General features: G+C 29.8%; 2 protein-coding genes across 5 annotated transcripts; one reads left to right on the forward strand and one right to left on the reverse strand.

Annotated features, from left to right (window-relative positions):
* Positions 1 to 3,419: 3,419 nt before the first annotated feature.
* LOC103490905 (protein NRT1/ PTR FAMILY 6.3-like) lies at positions 3,420 to 10,016 on the forward strand. Its single transcript, XM_008450650.3, has 5 exons — positions 3,420 to 3,660; positions 3,763 to 3,940; positions 4,039 to 4,078; positions 4,184 to 4,761; positions 8,894 to 10,016. The coding sequence occupies exons 1-5, from the start codon at positions 3,543 to 3,545 to the stop codon at positions 9,759 to 9,761; spliced, it is 1,782 nt and encodes a 593-aa protein (XP_008448872.1). The 5' UTR covers positions 3,420 to 3,542; the 3' UTR covers positions 9,762 to 10,016.
* A 4,342-nt stretch (positions 10,017 to 14,358) lies between these two features.
* On the reverse strand, positions 14,359 to 22,498 carry LOC103490906 (oxysterol-binding protein-related protein 2A). 4 transcript variants are annotated; one of them, XM_051086487.1, is made up of 12 exons: positions 22,385 to 22,498; positions 21,792 to 22,251; positions 20,080 to 20,439; positions 19,095 to 19,134; positions 18,020 to 18,465; positions 17,697 to 17,852; positions 17,132 to 17,299; positions 16,874 to 17,014; positions 16,372 to 16,602; positions 16,147 to 16,260; positions 15,482 to 15,669; positions 14,359 to 14,831 (listed from the first exon to the last, which is right to left on the reverse strand). In XM_051086487.1, exons 2-11 carry the CDS (start codon positions 22,173 to 22,175, stop codon positions 15,502 to 15,504), a joined length of 2,208 nt encoding a protein of 735 aa, XP_050942444.1. In that variant the 5' UTR covers positions 22,176 to 22,251; positions 22,385 to 22,498; the 3' UTR covers positions 14,359 to 14,831; positions 15,482 to 15,501. The 4 variants fall into 4 exon arrangements, 3 of the variants coding, with proteins under 3 accessions (XP_050942444.1, XP_008448873.1, XP_050942445.1); XM_008450651.2 differs by having other exon boundaries at positions 19,038 to 19,134; XM_051086488.1 differs by lacking the exons at positions 21,792 to 22,251; positions 22,385 to 22,498 and adding an exon at positions 20,672 to 20,920 and having other exon boundaries at positions 19,038 to 19,134.
* Positions 22,499 to 23,745: the final 1,247 nt, after the last annotated feature.

Raw genomic sequence — 23,745 nt, forward strand, 5'->3', positions numbered from 1 at the left:
TTAAATGAAATGCATGGAAAGGATGACCAAATAACACTCCTAGCAAATACTCAAGGGGACAATGTTGTAAGGGAGCAATGTTGACTTCATATAGCCTAATAATAGCTAGTTGTCCAAGTGAAAAGTTTGTCGTTTTAACCAAAAAAATTATCATTGTACTCCAAATTTTAATTTGAGCTTAAACTTAAATTTATGAGTTTTGATTAAGGGGACATTTGTAAAAATAGAAAAAAAAAATGATAATAGGACTCATGTCACTACCTTTTCTAAATTGCAAAAACAGCAAATTTAAAACCGAACAACTCTTTGATAGCCTTACAATAGATGATAGTTTTTTAATAGTCGTCTGATATATCTAATTATTTGTCATGCTTATCATATTTGCAATATGCAAAAAAGAAAAGTTATGAGCTTTTTTTTTTTTCTTTTTGTCATCTGATGCAATTTTTCTTCATTTAAAGGTTTGACTCGAGCTAAACAACCTAATCTTCCGAGAAGATAGTAAGATTTCAAATTAGAAAATATCATCATAATGGTTGACTTTTTTTACTCCAAAGATAAACTCTCTTGTAATTACGATATTTCAATTACTATCTCTCCAAATTAGAAGGTTTTTCTTTTGTAGATAGCTTATGCTTTTGATATTTTTCTTTTTAAGAAAAGACATTGATTTGAAATTTTGACCAAGAAAATAATTGATTGAAGTGCATCTTGTAGCATGTCATGAAAAGGCTCCATATGGCTTATAAGTTTGGTTTGGTTATCTAATAATACACACACACACATATTTGTATATATACAATTTTCTTTAAAGAAAGAAGAGAAGAAAAAGGTAATATTACCAAATTCAACGCATAGAATAATATTAAAATTGATGAGTTGGCTTCATACACTCCATCATACCCTAATCCTGTCCTTTAGGGATAAATGATTGAAATGATAATTGAGAAATGAAGAAAAATTCTATTTTTACACTAAAATTAAAAAAGAACATTTTGTTTTAATTTCTATGGACCATATTTTTCTAACTTCACATGGCTTACGAATATTATTTCCTACCCTTTTTATGCTTCTACTTTTGTGAGGACATGGAGGCTATTATTTCAATCACTTCACTCAAAATATTAAAACATTAATCATAATAATAATTATATAATTTTGTTAATTTTTAACATAAGTTTTGAAAGGGTCTTGTATGTCAACAACCAAAGTATCTATACCAAAAATTGCTTTGCCACCTTTTTCTCAAAATTGAAATTTTAGATTTTTGTTAGCAACTTAGACATCTATAATACAAGTCATATGTGATCATTTTGTTAAATATAGTTAACAAAATGTAAATAGCAAACACCAAAATACTATATATACATATATATATTCGAATTTCATAGGATTTAAATTTTTTTTTTTTTTTATTGCTTTGAGAGTGATATAGTGTAAATCGGTGGCTCCAAGGGGCCCTTCCCTGCACAATAGACTACGGATTAATGAAAACATTAAATTGATTTGAAGTTAATTTCTATCTAAATATAAGAATAATTGTTTCATGCAAGAAATGCCCAATGTACTCATACTCGCAAATTTTATAAAGAGAAGGTTAATATGTGTAATATTTTTTTAATTAAAATAGTAGTTTAGTTCTGATGGGGTCTTCGACAAAGTATTTACAAAGTATAGAACAATTCAAAAAAAAAAAAAAAAATTCAGAGACCCACCGTGTAAAATACCAAAATTGTCGTGTCAACTACGCCGTCGACAATGCACGTGTAATATATTTGCGATCGTTTAGATTTGTCTATTGTTTGGTACACGATCGTTTACATATGACTACAATTTATTTTTTCAATTCTATCGTTTAATTTGGTTACGTTTAAATTTGGTTATTACATCCTTTAGATTTGATTGTTTAGATTTGTGGATGATTTTTTTTCAAAATTTGGTACATGATCGTTTAGATTTGACTAAACGATTTTTTAAAATTCTTTTGATACATGATCGTTTATTTTTTTATACGATCGTTTAAATTTGTCTACACGATCGTTTAGATTTGGCTAAACGATTTTTTTAATTCTTTTGGCACACGATCGTTTAGATTTGTCTACCAATGATTTATTTTTTTACACGATCGTTTATATTTGACTACTCCAATCTAAATGATTTTTTTAAGATTTTTTATATACACGATTTTTTAGATTTTGCTATTTTTTTTACACGATCGTTTAGATTTTTTTATCCAAACTTAAAAGACGTAAAAAAAAGAAGGAGAAAAAGAAGAAATACTAGAAAGAAATCACAGCAAAAAAAAAGAAGAAAAAAAACGATGGAAAGATTAAACGATATAAAAATTAATCAAAAAAGAAGAAAGGCGATGAAAATATTAAACGACGTAAAAAAGAATCAAAAAAGAAGAAAGGCGGTTGAAAGAAATTGCAAAATCAGAAAAGAAAAATACGATGGAAAGAAATCGAAGTGAAAAAAAAAAAAGGAAAAGGAGAAATACGATGGAAAGATTTAACGACGTAAGAAAACAATTGAAAAATAAGAAAGATGATGGAAAGAAATCGCAGAAAGAAAGAAAAGGAAAGGAAGAAAGACGATGAAGAAATCAATGAGAAAGACGATGAAAGAAATTCGATTTCATTGTGAGAAGAGAAAAGAAGAGAAGGAAAAACCTAAAATATTTAAAAAAATGGCTAACTTTATGCGCTTTGTTAGACAGACAGTAAATAAGTTTGGTAGTTTGTGATATTTATGTAACCCTTTTTTTATTGATGTTTAACTTTAGTCTGTGTACTTTTAAATGTCTAATTAGTTTAGGTACTTTTCGTAAATCTTAAATATTATTTATTAACATTTTTACTACAAATTTTTAAAATATATCCGTATTGAATTCTCGAACACATAAAAATTATTATTGTTTATTTAACAAATTTCAACAAAAAGTTTGCTTTGATATACTATATTTTATATTTATTTAAAGTATAAGAATTAAAATTCAACGAACTTTAAAAATGATTAATTCCAAAAAGAAATTTTAAATAATATATGTTTTGTGACAAATCTTTTCTAATAGAAACATTGTAGCAACATAATTAATTTAATAAAAGAAGTATAGAAATCATTTTTGATAACTTTTTAAAATACATTTAAAAATGAGATTAAATAATAATTAATTGAAAAAAAAACTTAAAAACAAATTTTAGGAAATAGATTTTTAAATTCATTTTTAAAAAATATATTTTAAAAGAAAAGACTTTTTTTTTTCCATAGTTACTCCAAAACACTTCAGAATGAAAACCAATAAGTTAATAATACAAAGTCTAACTGACCAATTTCGAAAATAATAAAAAATAATAATAAATGAAGTGACTATATTTGATCTTTCTCAATCATTTTCCACCCTATAAAAAAACCCCTTTCCTCTCTTCATTGATTGCCCAAACCACACACATATCTCCCATCTCTCTCTCTCTCTCTCAACACTTATTTGCATACACAAACTTTAAAAAAAACACCATTTTTCTTCTTTAATTTCAACAGCCATGAATTCCTCCACTCACTCACAAACCAAAGCTATTCTCCAAGATGCTTGGGACTACAAAGGCCGCCCCGCCGACCGCTCCAAAACCGGTCGATGGACAGCAGCTGCCATGATTCTCGGTCTCAATTTAAACACATCCTTCCTCTTTTCATTCATATCAGATGTCTCGAAAAGTCGGTTCAAAAAATAAATCTTTTTCTTTTTTATTTTTTATTTTTCAGGAGGTGAGGCTGTAGAGAGGCTTACAACACTTGGAATTGCTGTGAATTTGGTGACATATATGACAGGAACTATGCATTTGGGGAATGCAGTTTCTGCTAATATTGTCACTAATTTTCTTGGCACTTCCTTTATGCTTTGTCTTCTTGGTGGTTTCATTGCTGATACATTTCTTGGCAGGTTCTAATTTTTTAAAAATAAAAAACTTTTTAGATTTTCTTCCTTTAAGGTTGTCTTTATTTTTGTCTCACTTTGAATATTTCTTTTCATTTTTTTAGGTACCTCACAATTGCCATCTTTGCAGCCATCCAAGCAACTGTAATTTTTTTTTTTTTTTTTATAATTATGTGTATATAAAACTTTTGCATTATTTAGGTGTGTGGTTTGAAAATTGGATATATCAACTTTTTTTTTTTTCTATAGGGTGTTACAATCTTAACCATTTCTACCATAATCCCTTCCCTCCGCCCGCCGAGATGCACAGTGGAGTCGTCGTCACATTGTGCTCCCGCCACCGACTTTCAACTGACGATCCTCTACATCGCTCTTTACACGACCGCTCTCGGCACCGGTGGATTAAAATCCAGTGTCTCCGGTTTCGGTTCAGATCAGTTTGATGAGTCAGATAAAGAGGAGAGAGCCCAAATGTCTGCCTTCTTTAACTGGTTCTTCTTCTTTATTAGTATTGGATCGCTCGCTGCCGTGACGGTTCTTGTCTACATTCAAGATAATTTAGGGCGACAATGGGGGTACGGTATCTGTGCTTGTGCCATTGTAGCTGGATTAGTTGTATTTGTCTCCGGAACGAAAAAATATCGATTCAAGAAGTTGGTCGGTAGCCCGTTGACACAGATCGCTACGGTTATTGTTGCTGCTTGGAGGAAACGAAATATGGATTTGCCGACGGATTCGTCGTTTTTGTTCGACATTGATGACTTTGAAGATGAAAGGAGAAACGGGAAGATGAAGAAACAAAAGCTTCCTCGTTCTAAACAATTCAGGTTAGTCCTTTGAGTTCCTTCTTTTTCCCTTTTCTCTTTAATTAATATACACCATATAAAGTAAATAAGCTCAAATTAAATTACTACGTCAAAGGACAATCATTAATTATAACATATTTCGAAAATTATTAGAAGGAAGGAAAATATTGAAAATATTTACAAAATATATCAAAATTTTATAGTCTTTCAATCTAATTTTCTTTTTTAAAAACCAAATAATTATAGACGAAAACTTATTAAACTATTTTTAAATATTTTAATAAATAGTGACATAGAATAAAATCTTTCACCCTTCACATCTAAGAACATGTTTGTTTTGTTTTTCTTTTCCAAAGGACCACATGGACTATAATATTCTTAATAGTTCTACCAAATAATAAGAGAGATATCATTTATTCCTACTTAAAAATTCAAGATTCTTGTTTGATTTTTTTTTTCTTTTCCTTTTTCCTTAATTTTCAATTGATGTTAAGGGTTTTTGATTTATAAAATTAAGCCCTATAGAAAATGAGGAGAGGACAACTATATAAAGAGTTTGTATAAGAAAATTAAGGAAACAAAAGGGCTTATCTCTTTAGATATGTTTGGTGGAGAATTGGTCTAAATAATAATAAAAATAATAGGCTTTGAAAATAATTTTGAAAGTTGTTTTTGAAATTATATGATCAAACTTCATAGTGATTGATACAAAAGTCATTTTCTTCTTGGAGAAACCATCCTCATGCTTTTTGTCTGCCCTTAAAATTGTAACAATGAATCCAAATCCCTTTTTCTCTATTTTGTCTTTTCTTAAATCTTAATTTCTTTAACAAAATTGGTGGTCAAAATATTTTTAAATTAAACAAAATATTACCATGTATTAGATCGCAATGTATTGTTATTGGTATCTGTCTCTATTATAATAGATACAGATAGCATAATTTATTTGATCTATTGCAATTTACAATCTATCATAAATAAAGGGTGATATTTTGCCATGTTTGTTAATATTTTAGTTTAATTAACTATACATGAGATAATCTTAATCTAAATACTATTAAATGCAACATTATTAGAAGTCCCTTTCTTTTTTTTTTTTTTTAATTATTTCATTTTTAAAAATGAAGTTTACAAACTTCACCACGAATATTGTGCTTTATTATTCAACATTAAATTTAGGAATGTTTTATAATTTTAAATTTTAAGTTAAAATTTGAAAATATTTATTTGTTTTTAAAAAAAATGAAAACTATTATTACGATGTTTTTTAATACAAATAGAAGTGGAGAGATTTGAGCCAATACAGATATATTGGTCATCAACACAAATAAAATATCAGTTGATCTAAGTTTTTGTTTGATGTATTACAAACCAAATCAAACAAATAAATTGTAAAATTAAAAAAATCGCTAAGTATGAAATATAGTGTTGTTAGATTCCTATCTTTACTAAATAAATAAATAATAGTCATTAAATTTAAGAAAGATTAAATTGTGCTTTTACTTTTTTAGGCAAGGATTAAAGACAAGCCAAATTGTAAGACTAAAGTAAAGACTTTTAATACTTTTTTGAAAAGTAGAATTCATATTTTTAACTTAAGAAATTTAATCTTTGTTGCTTTTCTAGCTAGAAAACTTTTGAGAGTATTTGTTGAAGAATTACTTTAAAACAACAACAACAATAATAGTAATAATAATAAGAGTATAGGGTGTAAAATATTTGAATTAAATACCCTACAAAATACCCATCAATAATTGAAAAAAAATTTATGATATCACATTCATTTAATTAATTAATTACTCCAATAATAATACTTTAAATGATGGTTAAGTAGTACTAGGAAAATAAAAAGTGATTGTTATAAATGTTTTAAAAAAAGTTATTGCATTTTTGCATAACGGTTGTAATGATTCTTAGCAAAGAATCAATAGCCATTAATAGAACATGAAAAGGATTTCACACCAAAACATTTTAAGGAATTTGATGTTCATAGTAATTTAAGTAGGAATATTTAAAAACATACTAAAATTTCAGATTTTATGATTCATATAAAATCTGAGATTTTGTATTTAATTTCAATTTTGAATGGTAAATTTAAAAAAATAATAATTTATAAAAAAACTCAATTACTCAAACATCCCTTTAGTGATGTAATATTGTCTATTTTGATCATAAACATTCTTAACTTGTTTTATTTTAAGTAAAATTAGGGTTAAGGAACTCGAACCACAAACCTCTGGTCCTCAACATATATCGATGATAGTTGAGCTTTGTTTCTAACAAGTAATCTAGGCTAGGGTTGAGTATCCTTATTGATAAGTGCATGCAAGACCATAATAAACTCCGATAAACATCTATCATTTTAGTACTCGAGTTATAGATATTCAATGATAGGTCAATCGCAGTTTATTACAGATAGAAAATAAATTTTGTTAAATGTATAAATAAGTTTTGGAAAATTTTTAAATATAATAAAAATGAATAAAAACATTTACGTAATATATCAAAATTTGAAATTATATAATATCTTTTAAAATATTTTGAAATTTATTTTCAAAACATTACAAGAAAAGGAAAGAAAAACACTATAAGAGATAGATCTAAAGTTGCAATAATTTGATAGAAAAAAATAAAAAAGGGTCACGAGAATTAATTAACATTGGGACAGGTTGTCTTCCCAAATTAAAATGAGTGTTCTGGTGGTCATGTTTGTCGTCTCTATCCCACTTTTGACCTTCCCCACTTAGCCTCCCCACTCAACCTTTTCTTCCATAGCATCTTCTAACCTTCTCTCTCTCTCTCTCTCTCTCTCTCTCTCTCTCTCTCTGTATGCTTATGTACAAAAATTATCTTTTCGGTTTCTGAATTTTTCAAGGCTCATTTTATGTTTCGGGTTTCCAAATATATGCATTTCTTCGAATATAAAAGATGAGTTGAAGGCAAGTTTCAACTTGAAAAAGAAAACAGTTTTGGTCTAAAATGTTAATTTTCTATTTATACTCTTAATTACAAACACGTACGGGTATCTTCAAACATAAATATAATGTTTCGTCGAGTTAGATCATGAACTTGAAAAGCACTCTTAAACTAAACGTCCTATTTTGCATACAATTTAGTTTGTTTGTTTCACTTTTTTTTTAGCTTTTTAATCTTTTTTTTTTTTTACTTTTCTTATTTTTCTTAGATTTTATAAAAAAAAAATGTAATTTCAAATTATTACAAATATAACAAAACATGTTCTAAAATAATTTTACTATATTTAAAAATTTAAGAAAATAAATTTGTGGGTATCAAATCATTAAAGTAAACTTTGTTCCTAAATTATTATTATTTACTTTTTAAGTTAATTATTCTATTCCTTTTTTTTTTTATTCCCATTGATTGAGAATATTCCTTTCATGTTACATATCTATTATCAAGAACTTGTTTTCATCAAAAATATACTACACAATTTCCAAGATTTTAAAGTAGAACTAATTTAATTATTGTTTCTATATATTTGTTACTGTTCTTTAGAAAAGTAAATTTAATTTTATTGTGGGGAACATACTTTTTGTTCCCATGAATAAAAATGAAGTTTAGTTGGATTCTTTAGACCCTTGATAGTGTGAATCATCAAACATTGATTTACTACAAAAGATTCTAAAGATTCAATTAGTGGGGTATCTCTAATATTTTATTTATATTATTATTATTCTTATTTTAATCTCAATAAGATGTCTACTATTTCAAAATAGATCTTTTTGTTGAAAATTTGCATAAAAGCAAATTGATTCTAGAAGTAAAATGACATCTTTTCTATTATATTGCATATTGTTTATTTTGATACACGTTTTAGGACAGTGATTAGGCATCTAATCTCATATGTTCTTCCTTTGGTACATAATAAAAAAAAAGAACAATTTGATAGATCTTTATTAAAGAAAAAGAAAGAAAGAAAGAAATTTGTTAAATGGCAAATTTTTTTAGACTACTATCTGGATTGCATTGGGTTGAGACAACACCCAAAAAAAAAAAAAAATTGGAAGTTTAATTATAGTCTCTTTTAAAAAAATGCAATGATGATAGGAAATTTTGAATCCTAATGAAAATAACTTCAAACCAAGGAATTGATTTTTCATTTGTTTTTCTTTTTGTTTCATCTTTTTTACAGATTTTTGGACAAAGCAGCAATAAGAGAGCCAGAAAAAGGAGCTGATATTACATTAATGAATAAATGGTACATGTCAACCCTAACTGATGTTGAAGAAGTAAAAATGGTAATAAGAATGCTTCCCATTTGGGCCACAAACATAATGTTTTGGACAGTCTATGCCCAAATGACCACCTTCTCTGTCTCACAAGCCACCACCATGGACCGCCGCATTGGAAAATCTTTCTACATTCCTGCCGCCTCCCTCACCGTCTTTTTCGTAGGAAGCATTCTCTTAACCGTCCCTATATATGATCGAATTATCGTCCCCATTGCTCGAAAGATTCTAAAAAACCCTCAAGGCCTCACCCCATTGCAACGAATTGGTGTCGGTTTAGTTATGTCAATCCTTGCAATGGTAGCCGCAGCCCTAACAGAGCTAAAGCGACTAAGAGTTGCGACTTCGCACCATCTGATTAACGGGACAACCGAGGTACCATTGAGTGTCTTTTGGTTGATACCACAATTTTTTTTGGTGGGGTCAGGTGAGGCATTTACATATATAGGGCAACTTGATTTCTTCTTAAGGGAGTGCCCTAAAGGGATGAAAACAATGAGCACAGGGCTGTTTCTAAGCACATTATCATTAGGGTTTTTTTTGAGCTCTTTTTTGGTGACAATTGTGCACAAAATAACTGGAAATAAGCCATGGTTGGCCGATAATCTCAACCAAGGGAAGCTTTACAATTTCTATTGGCTTTTGGCAATTTTGAGTACTTTGAATTTTGGGATTTATTTGGTTTGTGCAAAATGGTATGTGTACAAAGACAAGAGGCTGGCTGAAGAAGGAATTGAATTGGAGGAATCAGAAATGGTTTGTCATGCTTAAAGGGAAAGTGCTTCCTGATCTCCTTTTCTTTTTTTACTTTTTAGTATAACTGGCCCAATATCATCTCTCCTTTTTGCCTTTTTGGCATATAAAGTTTGTAGTCTCTTGCATAGAATATGAAAAAGGAATAGAGAAAGAAAAAGGGAAATTTGAACTTTTGGGAGTGGCGTTGACTATAATTGTCGATCAATCAATGATTATTACGATGAATCAATGAATACCAAGAAATAATTAGTACATAATCATTGAATTAAATTATGTCTATTATTACATTTTTTTAGCAAGTCTTTTTTTCATGAGATAAATCTTTTGTCGACATAAAATTATGTAAAAGGTTTTTTTCTAAATCGTTGAATGTGGTCCTCTCCATGAAAAATAATTTGTCTAGTTGAAATGATTGAAAATTATTATAATTTAATTATTGGTGGAATGATTTGGCTTGTTTGACTAATTTATTTTGAATAATGAAATAATAATAGCAATCCAACTACTCCTTTTGTTTACCTACTAGAATGCAATAAATTAAAATTAGTTTTCTAATATCATATTTTTCTTCTATGAAATAAAGATCATTGCAAGTTGAATTGAATATCATTGTTTTTATTTATAAAACAATCTATGAAAGTTAAATTCAAACTAGACTTTAAAGGTGCAAATTAAGCTACAAGTTTATAATATCACATTAGGACTAGGAATAAGAGAAAGATTACAAAGAGACAATTTGACTTGTTTGTTTAGGGAGGACTGAAGCCATTTAGTCCATCATATCTTACAGAGAAAGGTGCAAAGCAATAGAAGAGATTCTATGAACTTTAATTTTAATCTACTCAGCTTAGATAAATTATGATCTTATGACTTTAAGTAGTAAAATTAGTATTGGCAACATTTGAGCTTTTTTGGTCGATACATTTAGGCACTTGACACTATTATATATTTTGCTAGTCACATTACATCTCAAAACTTGTTCTTAATTAACTGTCTAATTAATAAAGCACTAGCTTGATATGGTAGTGATTCAAAACTTCAATCAAGCATATGTGTGATCATATACTTTTTTATCTTAAGATGTCACAACCCTCCATGTTGATATTATGAATGCCCACTTACACATGTTGTGGATACATCAAATACAACTTTTTATTTGATTTCTTAACTTATAGCTCAAAATTATTCTTAATGACCAACATCGATAACTTGACCATCTTCACGTCATTTTTGCAAAATAAAAAAAGGAAAAAGAAAGGTCTACCTAGACAACCACACCCCTGACTAACGAATCATGTGGTTGCATGATCAAGTCTCCACTTTTGACATTACTCACAAATGGTTGTTTAGCTTCTAATTAATGGACCACACCTTACTACCTGTCTCAGTCCTTCGAATCATATTTCCAAATGGCCAAACTCATCATAGAGAGTCGAAGTTTATTGACCATATGTTCACAGCAAAATTAAGACCACTCACCAGAGTTGGATGCAAATTTAAAATATGGAAAGAATGCTCCTTTCAGTAGCTAGAGTCAGATGTGACATATTAATTACTATAGTGTCCCAATAGTCTCGATCACTACTGTGTCTTGAAATTTGGTGTCATTCCCACATCTTCCATTGTCACATTCTAATCGTCTTAATTGCTTGTGTCTTCATTCATAATCATTATGATACCTTTTTTTTTATCAGACATATGCTAGGTAGTACATGAACCCCATGGTTTGATACTGTTCTTTTCTATCGAGACTACGGATTGAAAAATATCAAGCTCTTATTAATATTTACTCCAAAAATGGGTTGGTGTTGATCTCTTTGGTGGCCCCTTGATGACTTTCCTCAACATTTTACGACTATTATTGAAGGTCTACTAATCCTACTCCAACAGGCAAAATATAACATCATATTGTTGTCCATTAAGCATATATCAGAGGAGATTCATAATCCTAACTTACATTTCACCCTCACAAGTTGTACTTTGAAGAACTAACTTTTGTAAGTTTATATAGTCAATCTTTTAATAGATTATATATCTCAATGTGTTTGACACACTATAATTCCCCCTTCAAATCACCTCCCAGATAGCATTAATTTCTTGGTATCTTGTAAAAGGGCCATCTTGAATATATAGTTAAATCACATCTAAGATTTTGTATTGAGTTGACTAAAATCTTTCAAATCATCAAATATTTTTTTTAGTCACCTATAAATATGATGCCACACAAAAATTTATTAGTTAAAATGATAATATAATTTGCTTGTAAGCTTTTTCATTGGTATGATTTTTCAAATCCACACAAATTTTGTTCTTGTTCTCATATTTGGATTAAAAATACAAATATATATTTTATTAAAATGATCATAAGTGGATCACTCTAAAATCAAAATCTATGCCCCCAAAGTTTACAAAAAAAAAAAAAAAAAAAAAAAAATCTTTATTAAATGCCCTCTCCTCAATTGTTCCAACTACCTCAATAATTTTGAAAGGGGCCTCAATATATATCCTACCATTAGATTTTATATATTATAGGATGAACGTTGAAATCTATGTATCTCCTTGTTCCTATCAATTATTCAACAGCTTCAATAAATGTAACCCTTCAATTAGTATGCAAAAAGTTGGACTAGAGAGGTTAATTAGACTGAAGTTTCATTTACTTAGCCAAAACGAAACATAGCTACACTAACACATTATATGTGCTAGCTACCAAGATGTTGTATTGCTAATATCCCCACTCTTATGTACTAAAAAATAAACAATCTTGAATCTTTTTTTACATCTGGTCCCTGCCAATATCATATGAAATTTTTGTTTTACCACAATAAAATGGTTGGTCTTAAAGAAAACAATTACCAAATTGTTTAGTACAAGTAAAATGATGAACAATAGGAATGCACTTATTTTCGCATCCTACTCTTTTCGCATACACAAAAAGAGAAAATATTTCAAAAAAAAATGTAAAAAGAATTTAGTACGTGATTCAATTACCAATACGTAAGTATTATGTACATGAACTTAACTCAACTAACACTTATATGTATCCGAGGGCAAGAAGTCATAAGTTCAAATCTCTCACCCCTAATTTGTATTATAATACTTTTCCAAAAAATATATACAAGTGTTTGCTTCTCTCAATTTTGGTTAAGAAAATTGTTCAATTGTTTAAGAAAATATGTTTTGTCCTAAGGGGTTATAATAATTTTAGTCTCTAAGGAGTTATAATAATTTTAGTCCATGTACTATCAAATTCAAACTTAATAATAACTTAGAGCCTGTTCGCGTAAGTATTCGTTTTGTTTTGATTTTTAATTTTAAAAAATGAATATACTGTTTGGTAACTAATTCACCTGTTTTTATTTTCAAATTAAGAAATTTGTTTTTCAAAATGGGAAGGAAAATTAAAAATTCAAAAAAAAAAAATCTTTATTTTTAAATTGGTAACTAAATGTATACGGTTTTTGTTTTTAATAAACAAAAATTTAAAAACAGAAGAAAAAAACAAAAACAAAAACAAAAATCAAAAACTAAAATGACTACTAAGTGTGTGTGTGTGTGTGTGTGTGTAAATGACTACTAAGTGTGTGTGTGTGTGTGTGTGTGTGTGTGTGTGTGTGTGTGTGTGTGTGTGTGTGTGTGTGTGTGTGTGTGTGTGTGTGTGTGTGTTAAATATTATAAAATGTGATGTTGCAATTAATATGATATATATTGTAATTACTATTTAGGGTTTATTGGTTAATATGTATTATTATATTATTTGGTTTATATGTGTTTGGTTAAATATATTTCTTATTTGATTTTAGTTATATTTATTTTGTATGTTTCTTTTTTATTTTTCCAACGAGGACATTCATCATTTTTTTAAAACACTTTTCCCTTTAACCAACAAAATTTCTAAAGTGAAGGGATAAATACCATATAAACCAATAATATAATACTACATATACAATTAGGGAATAAAAATAAATTTTAGGCAAATGATTCTATATTCATACAAAAATGTATTTTCATTTTCTTTTTCTTTGTTTCTTAAAACCCTCCTAAACATGGCAGGGCCTTGTAAGACAAATTTAGCCTAATATTTATGAAAAATCTTAACATATTAGTGTATTTATGAAAGAAAATAGCAAACATAACCTATTAGTGTAATAAGGCATATTAAATTAGATTATTCTTGTAAAAAACCCAAAAAACCTGTAGATCAATAAGATCAGAAACAAAATATGTTAATAACTTATAAAAATTGAGTAATTACATAAACATAATTGTTTTTCTTTTTAATTCTATTTTTAAATTTTAGATTATTAAATAACTCGTTTTGTTTTCTGTTTACGAAAAACAAAACATATTTTTTGTAAAAGCTTTTTTTTTTTTTTTCATTTTTAAATTTCCTTCGTGATTCTAAAAATAAGTGAAAAGTGAATTAGTTACCAGCACTTGCTTTTTAAAATTTAATTTAAAAAATAAAAAACATAAAACACATGAGTTATCAATCAGCCTAAATTAGGTTCCATCACTAAATTACTTTCTTGCAAATAAAGGTTTTTTTTTTATTTTTACCTATTTTAGAAGTTAACAGTCAAAATCTCATCCTATAAGTTATTTCCTAATATAAACCTCAAACATGTCGTTCATTGCTCATCACGAAGCAACAGAAATTTCACTTTTACAGGTTGCTGATTGCAGCAGCAAAAATTTATATATATATAATATATATATATATATATATGGAATATATGTGTATATTCAGCTGCACAGATGACGTTACATAATGGATTGAAAGCAAAAATTACATTTTTCTTTTTTTATTTCCCTCTTCTCATATAAACATCAGAATACTAAACAATTGCTCAAAAAGAAGCAAGCTATAGAGAAAGAGGGATGGCCATGAAAATGGTACTTCGGATTTTAACCTAAACCACTGTATAGCTGAAGGAAGAATTCTTTACTTAAGTGCTCAATGAATCACCAGTTCTTATTAACCTTTGAGAATAAGTATAGTGAAAAAGAATGAAGTTGAAGAAGGCCAGGCTACCCAAAATTCGTTGCTGATTCGACGACGTTTTCGAGGTACTCCTGCATTATCTGCCAAATTTGAATGCAAGCAATTCAAAGAGCTTGAAAAATCATCCCAAATCAAGAAGGATAGTATCAAGTTTTGAAAGTTAAAAGATGTACTTTTTTAAAACTTTTTTTTGTTTTTGCAATTTAGTTAAGAATCCAAATGTTTCTTTAAGAAACATAAAAACTCGTGGTATCAAAATTAAATTGTGACTTGTGAGCCAAGACAATAATTTTCAAAAGCAAAAAACTAAAAACGAAATAGTTATTAATGGTAATAAAGTAATAGGATAATTGTTTAATTGTTTACTTAGGTGAAAGGATTTGCATTGAAGATCATACGTAAGATAATTTAATCAACAGATCATGCAAAAGAAAGTAGGATTATGCAAGCTAGCAAAGTATATATCTTCCTAATTATGATATCAGAGCTTAGAATAGTTATGTCATGAAATATCTTGAGAAATTTAAATGTTCTCTAGCTCAAATTCTTGGTGGCTAATTACCCATGCTAGGTATTCGATCAATAATGGTTTGTGATTGTGTTAATAAAGAAAGCAACGTCAAAGTTCATGGAAATTGCAGAAGTTTTAAGGAGCAGTATGCACAAACTTAGATTGGCCTTTCATTGGAGTGGCAAAATCTGTGAACAGGAAAGAAAACCAACGACTCACCTGACTAAAAATCATGATCCCTATTCGCCAACCATGCTCTCGTTCAATTCGCCAAATACATCTGGGCAATTGTCCCAGTTTCCTTCCTCTCGTGCTTCCCAGTAGCCACCCATGTATCGGTATGGCCCATCTTCACCTTCCCTACAAAACCATCTGGGTTTCCATCCATTGTCTTGCAATTTCCTGGACTGTTTAGTGAGAGAAACAATGAATGATAGAAGTTATGCTAAAGGAATAAGATGTATGAATACATAAAGCATAGTAAAATATATCAAACAAAAATCTTGTCTGACCACATAGTTAATAAAACCATACCAGCTTATGATCTTTATCCACAAGGGATGGGGTGATATTCTTCTAGAGGCGTATAAATCTACCAAGAATGCTACAATCTCACTTTTTAGACTCAAATTAGTAAATAGATATTACTTGTTTACTTCCTTTGGATTTGTTTTACATTAGTAGTAACTCAACTATAAACCTACTCCCATCAAAGCCTCATTGAATTGGTAAAAATTGCTATCAAATCGGCCTATACATAGTTTAACAGAACAGGATTTCAGTGTATCTTTTCAAATTTCACCATTTCTTTGTAAATGTAAAAGCATCCATATTTCTATCATTAGTTGCAAAGCCTACAACTAACTGTAGCTTCTTGAACTTACAATTCTCTGACGTCTCTCCAAGCGTTGTTTCTCTTCATTTGCCTTTTCATATTCACCATTTTCCAAATGTCGCTGGTCCGGTCTAAGTCTTGAATCCGTGGGTGGAAGCCTTTCCTTAATCCATGATCACACACCAAGGATCAGATAAGATTAAAGAGGCCAAGTAAATGCATTTGACAAGAAAGAAATGACATGTATGAAATAGAGTTAATACATCACATGTACCTTCAGGTCAGGTGTTAGTTCATTAAGAGTGATGGCAAATGAAGTTAAATTGTAACGAGTGAGATCAGGAGCAGGTTTTTCACTTTTCCACAGCATAAACTCGTCACTCGGAGGGCTATTGCGCTTTCGGTTCCCATTGATCTCGCCTTCCATGTAATACATACCTTCATCCCACTTGCCAAATATTGTGGCAACCTTTCGACCACTAGCATCTTCAATAAATCCATGAACCTAGTGATTTCAGGTAATATGGAAAGATAATAAGGTTTGACACAAATATAAAGACATGCCATTCATATATAGTAAAAGAGATAGTTCAGTGAGAAAAACATTGAAACAGTTCAACATTGAACAACAATAAAGTTAACTTCAATATTGGCCAATAAGCATTGTTCAAACTGCATGAATTTATATTGAAGTTTTATCCCCCCACCCCACATCCCACATGTTGTCAAAGAAAAACTTCATTATAGGACAGACCTTTTGCAATAATATCACTAACCTGATGAGGATTTCGATCAAGAATCGAAGGCTCTTTGAACTTAAGTGTGCAAGAATACTCTCTATTACCACGTATGTGCATTGTACCATGGTGATCACAATATACTTTTCCGAGAATGAGATTATAAATATTTGTGGTGACCTGAAAATCATAAATAGAATTTAAGATATTATTTAAGTATAACTTCAAATAAATTGAGAAAAAGAAAGCAGTTTTTATTTCTGTTTTCATCAGAATAAAATTAGCATCCATTCTCACCTTGCTCCACTGAAATACTTCTCCATCATCAAATTCCAGGTTAAGAACTCCAACAGGGTCGAGCTGAATTGAGCGTCCCCAAAATTTTGATCGGAGGTTGCTGTCACCCCAGAATCTCCATCCTCTGCCTTCACAATGGCACGCAATAACGGTCGGGTGATGACTTACCTGAAGTTATAACATCATTAAAACAATACATTCAATCCTCTTTCAAAACAAAAAAAGAAATAATAGCCATCATTATAGAGCATTAGCACCTCAGTCAATTTGTTTATAATACAGATACAAGCTAACATGGCTTCCATAATAAAACGTGCCTTTTATTATAAAAAAAGGTAGAGTTCAATACGATTAATTAGTCTTGATATCCAACTAGCATTTTGCTTTTTATCTTTTTTTACAAAACTTTCCTGATCAGTATAGCTTCTCTATGATTGAAATTACTTATTTTCTTTTTCTCAGTACACTTTGAGCTAGAGCATTAACTCTGATAAAAACTGTAAGGTTATATTACAACTCTAAAGACAACGCATTTATGGTGTTGTATATATTCCTGTATACTGACCTTCTCGGAGAAGAAACGAATTCCTTTCTCAGGAAAGTCAGCTTCATAAGTTTCCCCAAGCAAAGGGTTGAATGGTTTACAATGTCGTCCTTCAGAGGAAGCATAACCAGAAACAGCAAATGCAGCAACCTTGAGGACCCTGAGGAAATTGTTTCCCTAGTAATAAATTTCAAGATTAGGCAGCAAAATGACAGCACGTCTCATTTTTACTTTTGATATAAATTTAACACGGATGAAGAATCAGTGCAAGAGAAATAGAGATACTTTCTAAAAGACAACTACAATGGTGATTAGAAACAGTGTATATATGCATATCTTCTCACCTGTCTTCCATGTTCATATGCTTGGTCTAAAAGGTGAGAATATTCCATGTCCTCACAACATTTCTGAAGGGATGATATTGGCTCATTAAAATAAACCGGGAGACAAACTCGTGTAAGATCCTTTCCAACATTGTCCTTTATCATAGACCAAAGACTAACTCGTTTCTCTTTCTCAATGGGATCTGGAAGCTTTTTTCTTCTCTGAACACTAAAATGAACAGAATTTTCAATTCTCTGTTTGTGGTGCATCTTCTCTACATCATCTTTTCGACTTTCAAGATCCTTAACCTTATCTAGGGAATCAGAAGTCCCTTCTACTGACCCACAGCTAAGAGTGAGTTCTGAAAACGTTTCCTTAGTGTCATAGAAGAAACTTTCATCAGCATCTGACCCATCTTCGATATCTTGCTTTTCAACGTCATCTGAAGACTCAGTAGTAGTACATTCTGTAAAATTTACAAACTACTTTTCTTAACAATAGAAACCAATACCAAAGCAGTAGAGATGATAGGACCAAATTCAATATTCACTGTATAGTATGATTTCTCTTGCACCAAATGAATGATAGATTCTGCACCTAAGACCTTTTCCTTCAATCAATTATTAATTTCAATGAAGGGCAAAAATTTTAGTAGCAAATATCATCTGTTTTTTGAATATCAAAAAAATTAAAAATGAAGAATGAAGAATGAAAAAAGAAAGGGACAAGATATATATTATCGTGCAACACTAATCAAAGATTAATCTTTTAATGAGGTATTGAATACCTAACAATCTAGCATATAAATTAAATCTTTATAAAACCTCAATCAGCAAAGTATTAAATTTCCTTCTGCCAACCTACACGAAGTTACCCATGGACGCTTGAAATATTGCATTCTGATCAAGAGCTTGACCCAAGCAAATATTTTGCGTAGAAAAATATATCTTACATGACTTGGCTATCAAGACATAGCGACAAAATGATTATCATGAAAGAGTAAACATTAAGCCAGAATAGTTCATATAACAAGCTTACCACTATATTTTCCACTGCATTCGGTGGAAAAATCATGTTTCATCAACTGGTACTCACCATTGTGAACTCCATTAGCTTCGATTTCTATATTAGCTGCCTGCACATTAATTGAAACGCTTGAAATGGATATTAACTACCTTAATGCAGTATTACTTCTTGTAATGAGAACTAAACTTTTTATTGAATAAATGAAAAGGACTAATGCTCTACAAATACTGTGACTGCCCTAATCTAGTATTAAAGAACTAAAAACAAAAAATTTTGAATGACACTGGTCCCAATAAAAAAGTGAAAGGAAGTATAGGATGACTGTTTAGACACAACAAAAAAAATGTTGTCATCCACTTTCGACAATAAATACCAGCAAAGAAATTAACGCCATATTAAAAAGAAGAAATAAATAAGAGAGGGAATGCAAACAAAAGACCGATGTCCTTCAAGGTTTCAACCAATCAGGATAACCTTAAGTACTAAAAAATGGTTACCGCAGATTATCCTTTTCTTTGAGTCAATTTACAGAGCTCATAAAGTCGAAAGTTCAACAATTTGCAAATATACATCTGCATGTGAAATCACATCCTAGTGGTTCTGACATTAATCCAGAGTATATTTGACCCCACAGGAGCTTGAGTGGAGTAAGCTTCGTAATCACTCGTACTTTGTATACAATGAGTTTTGACCATAATAGATTCTTATAAGAATCCCAAACCCAGAAAAAGAATCGAGTATAAAATAGAGCATTTCGTATATAAGGAGGTCAAACAACAATTAAAATTTGCATAGAGAAGTTGAAATTTCTCCCCAAGTTAAAAAGGGAGAATATTGCATTCCATAAATGAAAGCTAATCGTAAAATTTATGATAGCAAATGGAAAGGAGTAATCTTCAAAGCTTTAGAAGTTAACCGAGCAGATCAAATCAAATTACAAATATGCAGCACCTAAAGAATATAAAATTGAAGTTTTATTACAGAATTAACACCATAGCTCCTAAGTTCTTCAATTTTAACATGTTGATCAATTGACAAAAAACTAAGAAGTTACCTCCAATTCCCTCAAGGTATCAATCAAACAAGATCGTTCTTCCAAAAGTACTTTCAACTGTCCTTGCATTTCTGAGAACTCGGAGAGGATGATTTGTTCGCAGTCCTTAACAACTGCATCACTGATTCCCTCTTCAAGTAAACGCTTCTTGAGTTTCTGAGTGGAAAGGGATAAATCATTTGGAACAAAGGGAAGATTATCATTCAGAATTTGCAATGGAAATAAGCTTCTGGAAGAGGCTAAAGCTTGTATCCAGGTCACCCTGTCTTTCTTTGATTCTGTTCTCAAATGAAGTGTCTTTGTGGCCGTGAATATATAAAACCGCCGGTCATCTGACTTGCTTTCTCGAAACCGTGATACCTGGAGGATACAAAACATATTCTCGATGACATCAATTACTAAATGGATGGATTTTGGCCTTATGCAATTATTATTTAAATAATATCCCAAAATATCTTTTTGACTAAAACTAAGCACTACCTTAATGATGGATAAGTTAAAAGCATTCCAACACTTACTGGTAAAAAAATGAAAAAAAAAAAAAAAGAAGACGCTCAATAGTCAATAACGTAAGACATTAAGAAAAGCTTACCACGAGAAGGAACCAATTAAACTGACTCGTTCAACCCATAGACAATAAAAGGGGTCTCAAGTTTTTCCTTAAACAAACCAAAAAAAGCTTCTTGTATGATGCTTCTTCTCATGACAATGCAAACAATCAAAAGATGAATACATCTCCTCAAACTCTAGCAAAATCCTAAGGAACCCCCAAAATAAAGCTGCAAAATTTTTAGATCTAACAAAGATAAACCCGTTTCCTTCTTTCTCTTTCTGTTTCGCTTTAGTTATTTTTTCTCCTATTCTCTCTCCTCCGCTTATACAGTTAACAAAAAAAATCCTGTTTTAGAAATGAAGGATAGAGGTGTCCCACCATTGTTTCTAGTCCCCACCTGCTTTCATTTGTAGCCAGATGCCAAGTTATTTTTTTATTAATTTAATTTTTTCTTTTTAAAGCTATGCTCAAAATAACAGTAAAAAGAAAGAAAAAGAGGCAGCAATTCCATTGGAAGTGGAACCCATACAAGCCAAACAATACAATCCAAAATAAAGAATTTGTTTTCCAAAACAACTACGTCATCATATTTCCTAAAATAATATTTAACCTACCGTCAGATCTTTACACTCATACTTTTTCCCCAAACCTCAAATAAATTAAAATTTTAAAAATTTTAAAACCCCATCAAGGTTTCAAAAGAAAAATAAAAAAGTTACCACAAAAATAAAAAATAAAAAAATCAACACAGTATTCAGCACTCTGTTTAAGGCTAATCATAATATTAAACACCCTTGAACAGTAATAGGAAAGGAATTAATGGAATTATAAAGAAGAACATTGGAAAAAGAAATAAAGAAACGGCAATGACTGAAATAACCAAAGGATAATAGCAAGAAGATGATCATAAGAGATAAATCATAATGAATTAGAGCTTTTTAAAGAAACAGTTTAAAAACACCTGCTGATGTGACGCACTAAAACTGTAAAAACCAAGCGAAAATCGAAAATCACGAACCCCAACAACAACAAAAACAACAAAATCAGAATCGAAGAACATTGAAGGCAAAGTTGAAATTGAGATCAAAACAAACAAATTCATAAACTCCAAACAAAAAACCCCCAAAATTCATAATCAACAGAAACTACAATTTTTCACCTTCAAATGAACTATTCCCCCAGTTTTCTGTCGCTTCCTTCTGGAAAGCCGATTCGTCGAAATCTCTCCGATCAATCGAACATCATCATCACCAGGAGATATAAGGCTAATTTTGGAGTAAGATAAAACACCATCTCTCAACACAAACCATCTCGATCTCCATCCTTTGCCGTAATTAGTCCATTTATAAAGAACACCAGCTACCCTAGTTATAGATCCAGAAATCTGTAAAGGATTATTATTATTCGAAAATGCCGGAATGCTCACCGGCAAACTTCTACTCCGGGACAACGACGTGGCTTCCTCTGGTGACTGGTCACCGATTCCGCCACTGAAATTCTCCAGAGTGATGCAACAGAGAGGGTGCATCTCCTTGACCCGCATTTGAGTTCTTGTTGGTTTTCTTCAATTGTTGAACATTATATGAACTTAACCATCAGCCCTGTTCTCCATCGAAACTCTACATCAAAAACAAGAGAAGTTGTTATGAGAAATGGAGTTTGATGGTGGGAATGAAAAAGGGAAAACGAGGTTTGAAAAGTGGGGATTGAATGGTGAAAGAGAAGGAAATGGGTTGGACGCCATTGACGGACCTTTGAAAAGCTCTGAAACTGAGAGGGATTCGACATGAGAGAGAGAGAGAGAGAGAGAGAGAGAGAGAGAAAGAGAAGAAATGAAGAAACGAAGAAACTGAAGTGAAAGTGTAGTATTTTTTGCTTACGAAGGCAAAGGTATTATTATTTAAAAATAAAAAAAAACAATATTAAATTATTTTTAAAAAAATTTAATAAAAAAGAATAATTTATTATTTAATTTATTAATTTATTAATTTATTAATTTATTAATTATAGAGTTGTGGTACAAAGGTGACTTTTTTTTTCTTGTTTCTTGAGGTGGACTCCATCTATTTTGTATCTTCAAATTTAGGTTTTATTACCCATTTTGGTCTCTCTTCTTTCCTATTTCTATTTACCAAATCAAATTACTTTTTACTCCACTAGTTTTTTATTTCTTTTAGCTTTTCTTCAAATCTTGAAAAAAATCGATGTTGAGTAGGCACAATCGAATATCTCAACTTGATTGACACATTCTTAACACTCTTATCACGCTTCGGATCAAAAAAATATGAATAATAAATATAATGCACAAAGGTAAAGAGTACAAAGATCGATCTGTCATATGAGAGGATAGGCCAGAGGAAATTCATCCAATTGTTTTATATTTATAAATTTATTGGATTTAGCATACGTATATTATTTGATCAATAAGAACTAATACGCTATTGATAGATTCTGAAATTTTATTATATTTATAAATATTTTTTGAAAGTAATTTTTCTATATATATATATATAATAATAATACATGTGAATTATTTAAAAGTTATTATGGTTTTAATAAGAATAATGTTACAAATATAGTATTAAGTTATTTTACTAAGGGAATGCTTAAAATGTTAAAATTATATAAAAGAGAAATGGGTTTTAACATGATTGTCGTTTTCCCCTTGAATAAATAAAACAAAAACTATGTCTCATGTTTTAATATGCTCAAGAATTTTTATTAATTTATTTATTTATTTTTACTTCATTAAAAACAATTCATCTAATTTATTTTTTTGGTACAATTAATTTAAATTAGTGTAGCTTAAATTAATTCAATAACCTACATAAGTTTACATTTAAATGATTATAATATATTCATTTAACATAATTAATTTGTTTACTCATAATAAAACAATAATAATTAATTATATTTATATTTTTATCTGTCATGGAGTATTCGTAAAAGATAAGAAAATAAATTAAAATATTTATCACATGTAGTAAAATTTTGGATTCTATTAATGATATAGACGGATAGACTTTAATTATTGATAGAAATATATCAGTGTCTATCATTAATAGAATTTGAAATTTTGTAAATATTTTGTTAAATTTTTCATTTTTGAACCT

Source organism: Cucumis melo, chromosome 6, assembly GCF_025177605.1.
Source record: "Cucumis melo cultivar AY chromosome 6, USDA_Cmelo_AY_1.0, whole genome shotgun sequence".
NCBI lineage: Eukaryota > Viridiplantae > Streptophyta > Magnoliopsida > Cucurbitales > Cucurbitaceae > Cucumis > Cucumis melo.

Excerpts from the sequence above, each read along its gene's own strand:
- LOC103490905 (XM_008450650.3), top strand. The coding sequence starts at position 3,543 with ATGAATTCCTCCACTCACTCACAAACCAAAGCTATTCTCCAAGATGCT. Across the intron at positions 3,661-3,762 it reads AGCAGCTGCCATGATTCTCG|GAGGTGAGGCTGTAGAGAGG; the intron begins GTCTCAATTTAA and ends TTTATTTTTCAG. Across the intron at positions 4,762-8,893 it reads CCTCGTTCTAAACAATTCAG|ATTTTTGGACAAAGCAGCAA; the intron begins GTTAGTCCTTTG and ends TCTTTTTTACAG.
- LOC103490906 (XM_008450651.2), bottom strand. The coding sequence starts at position 22,175 with ATGCGGGTCAAGGAGATGCACCCTCTCTGTTGCATCACTCTGGAGAAT. Across the intron at positions 18,466-19,037 it reads ATGCAGTGGAAAATATAGTG|AATGTACTACTACTGAGTCT; the intron begins GTAAGCTTGTTA and ends TAAATTTTACAG. Across the intron at positions 15,670-16,146 it reads TGGAGAGACGTCAGAGAATT|TCCAGGAAATTGCAAGACAA; the intron begins GTAAGTTCAAGA and ends CTCACTAAACAG.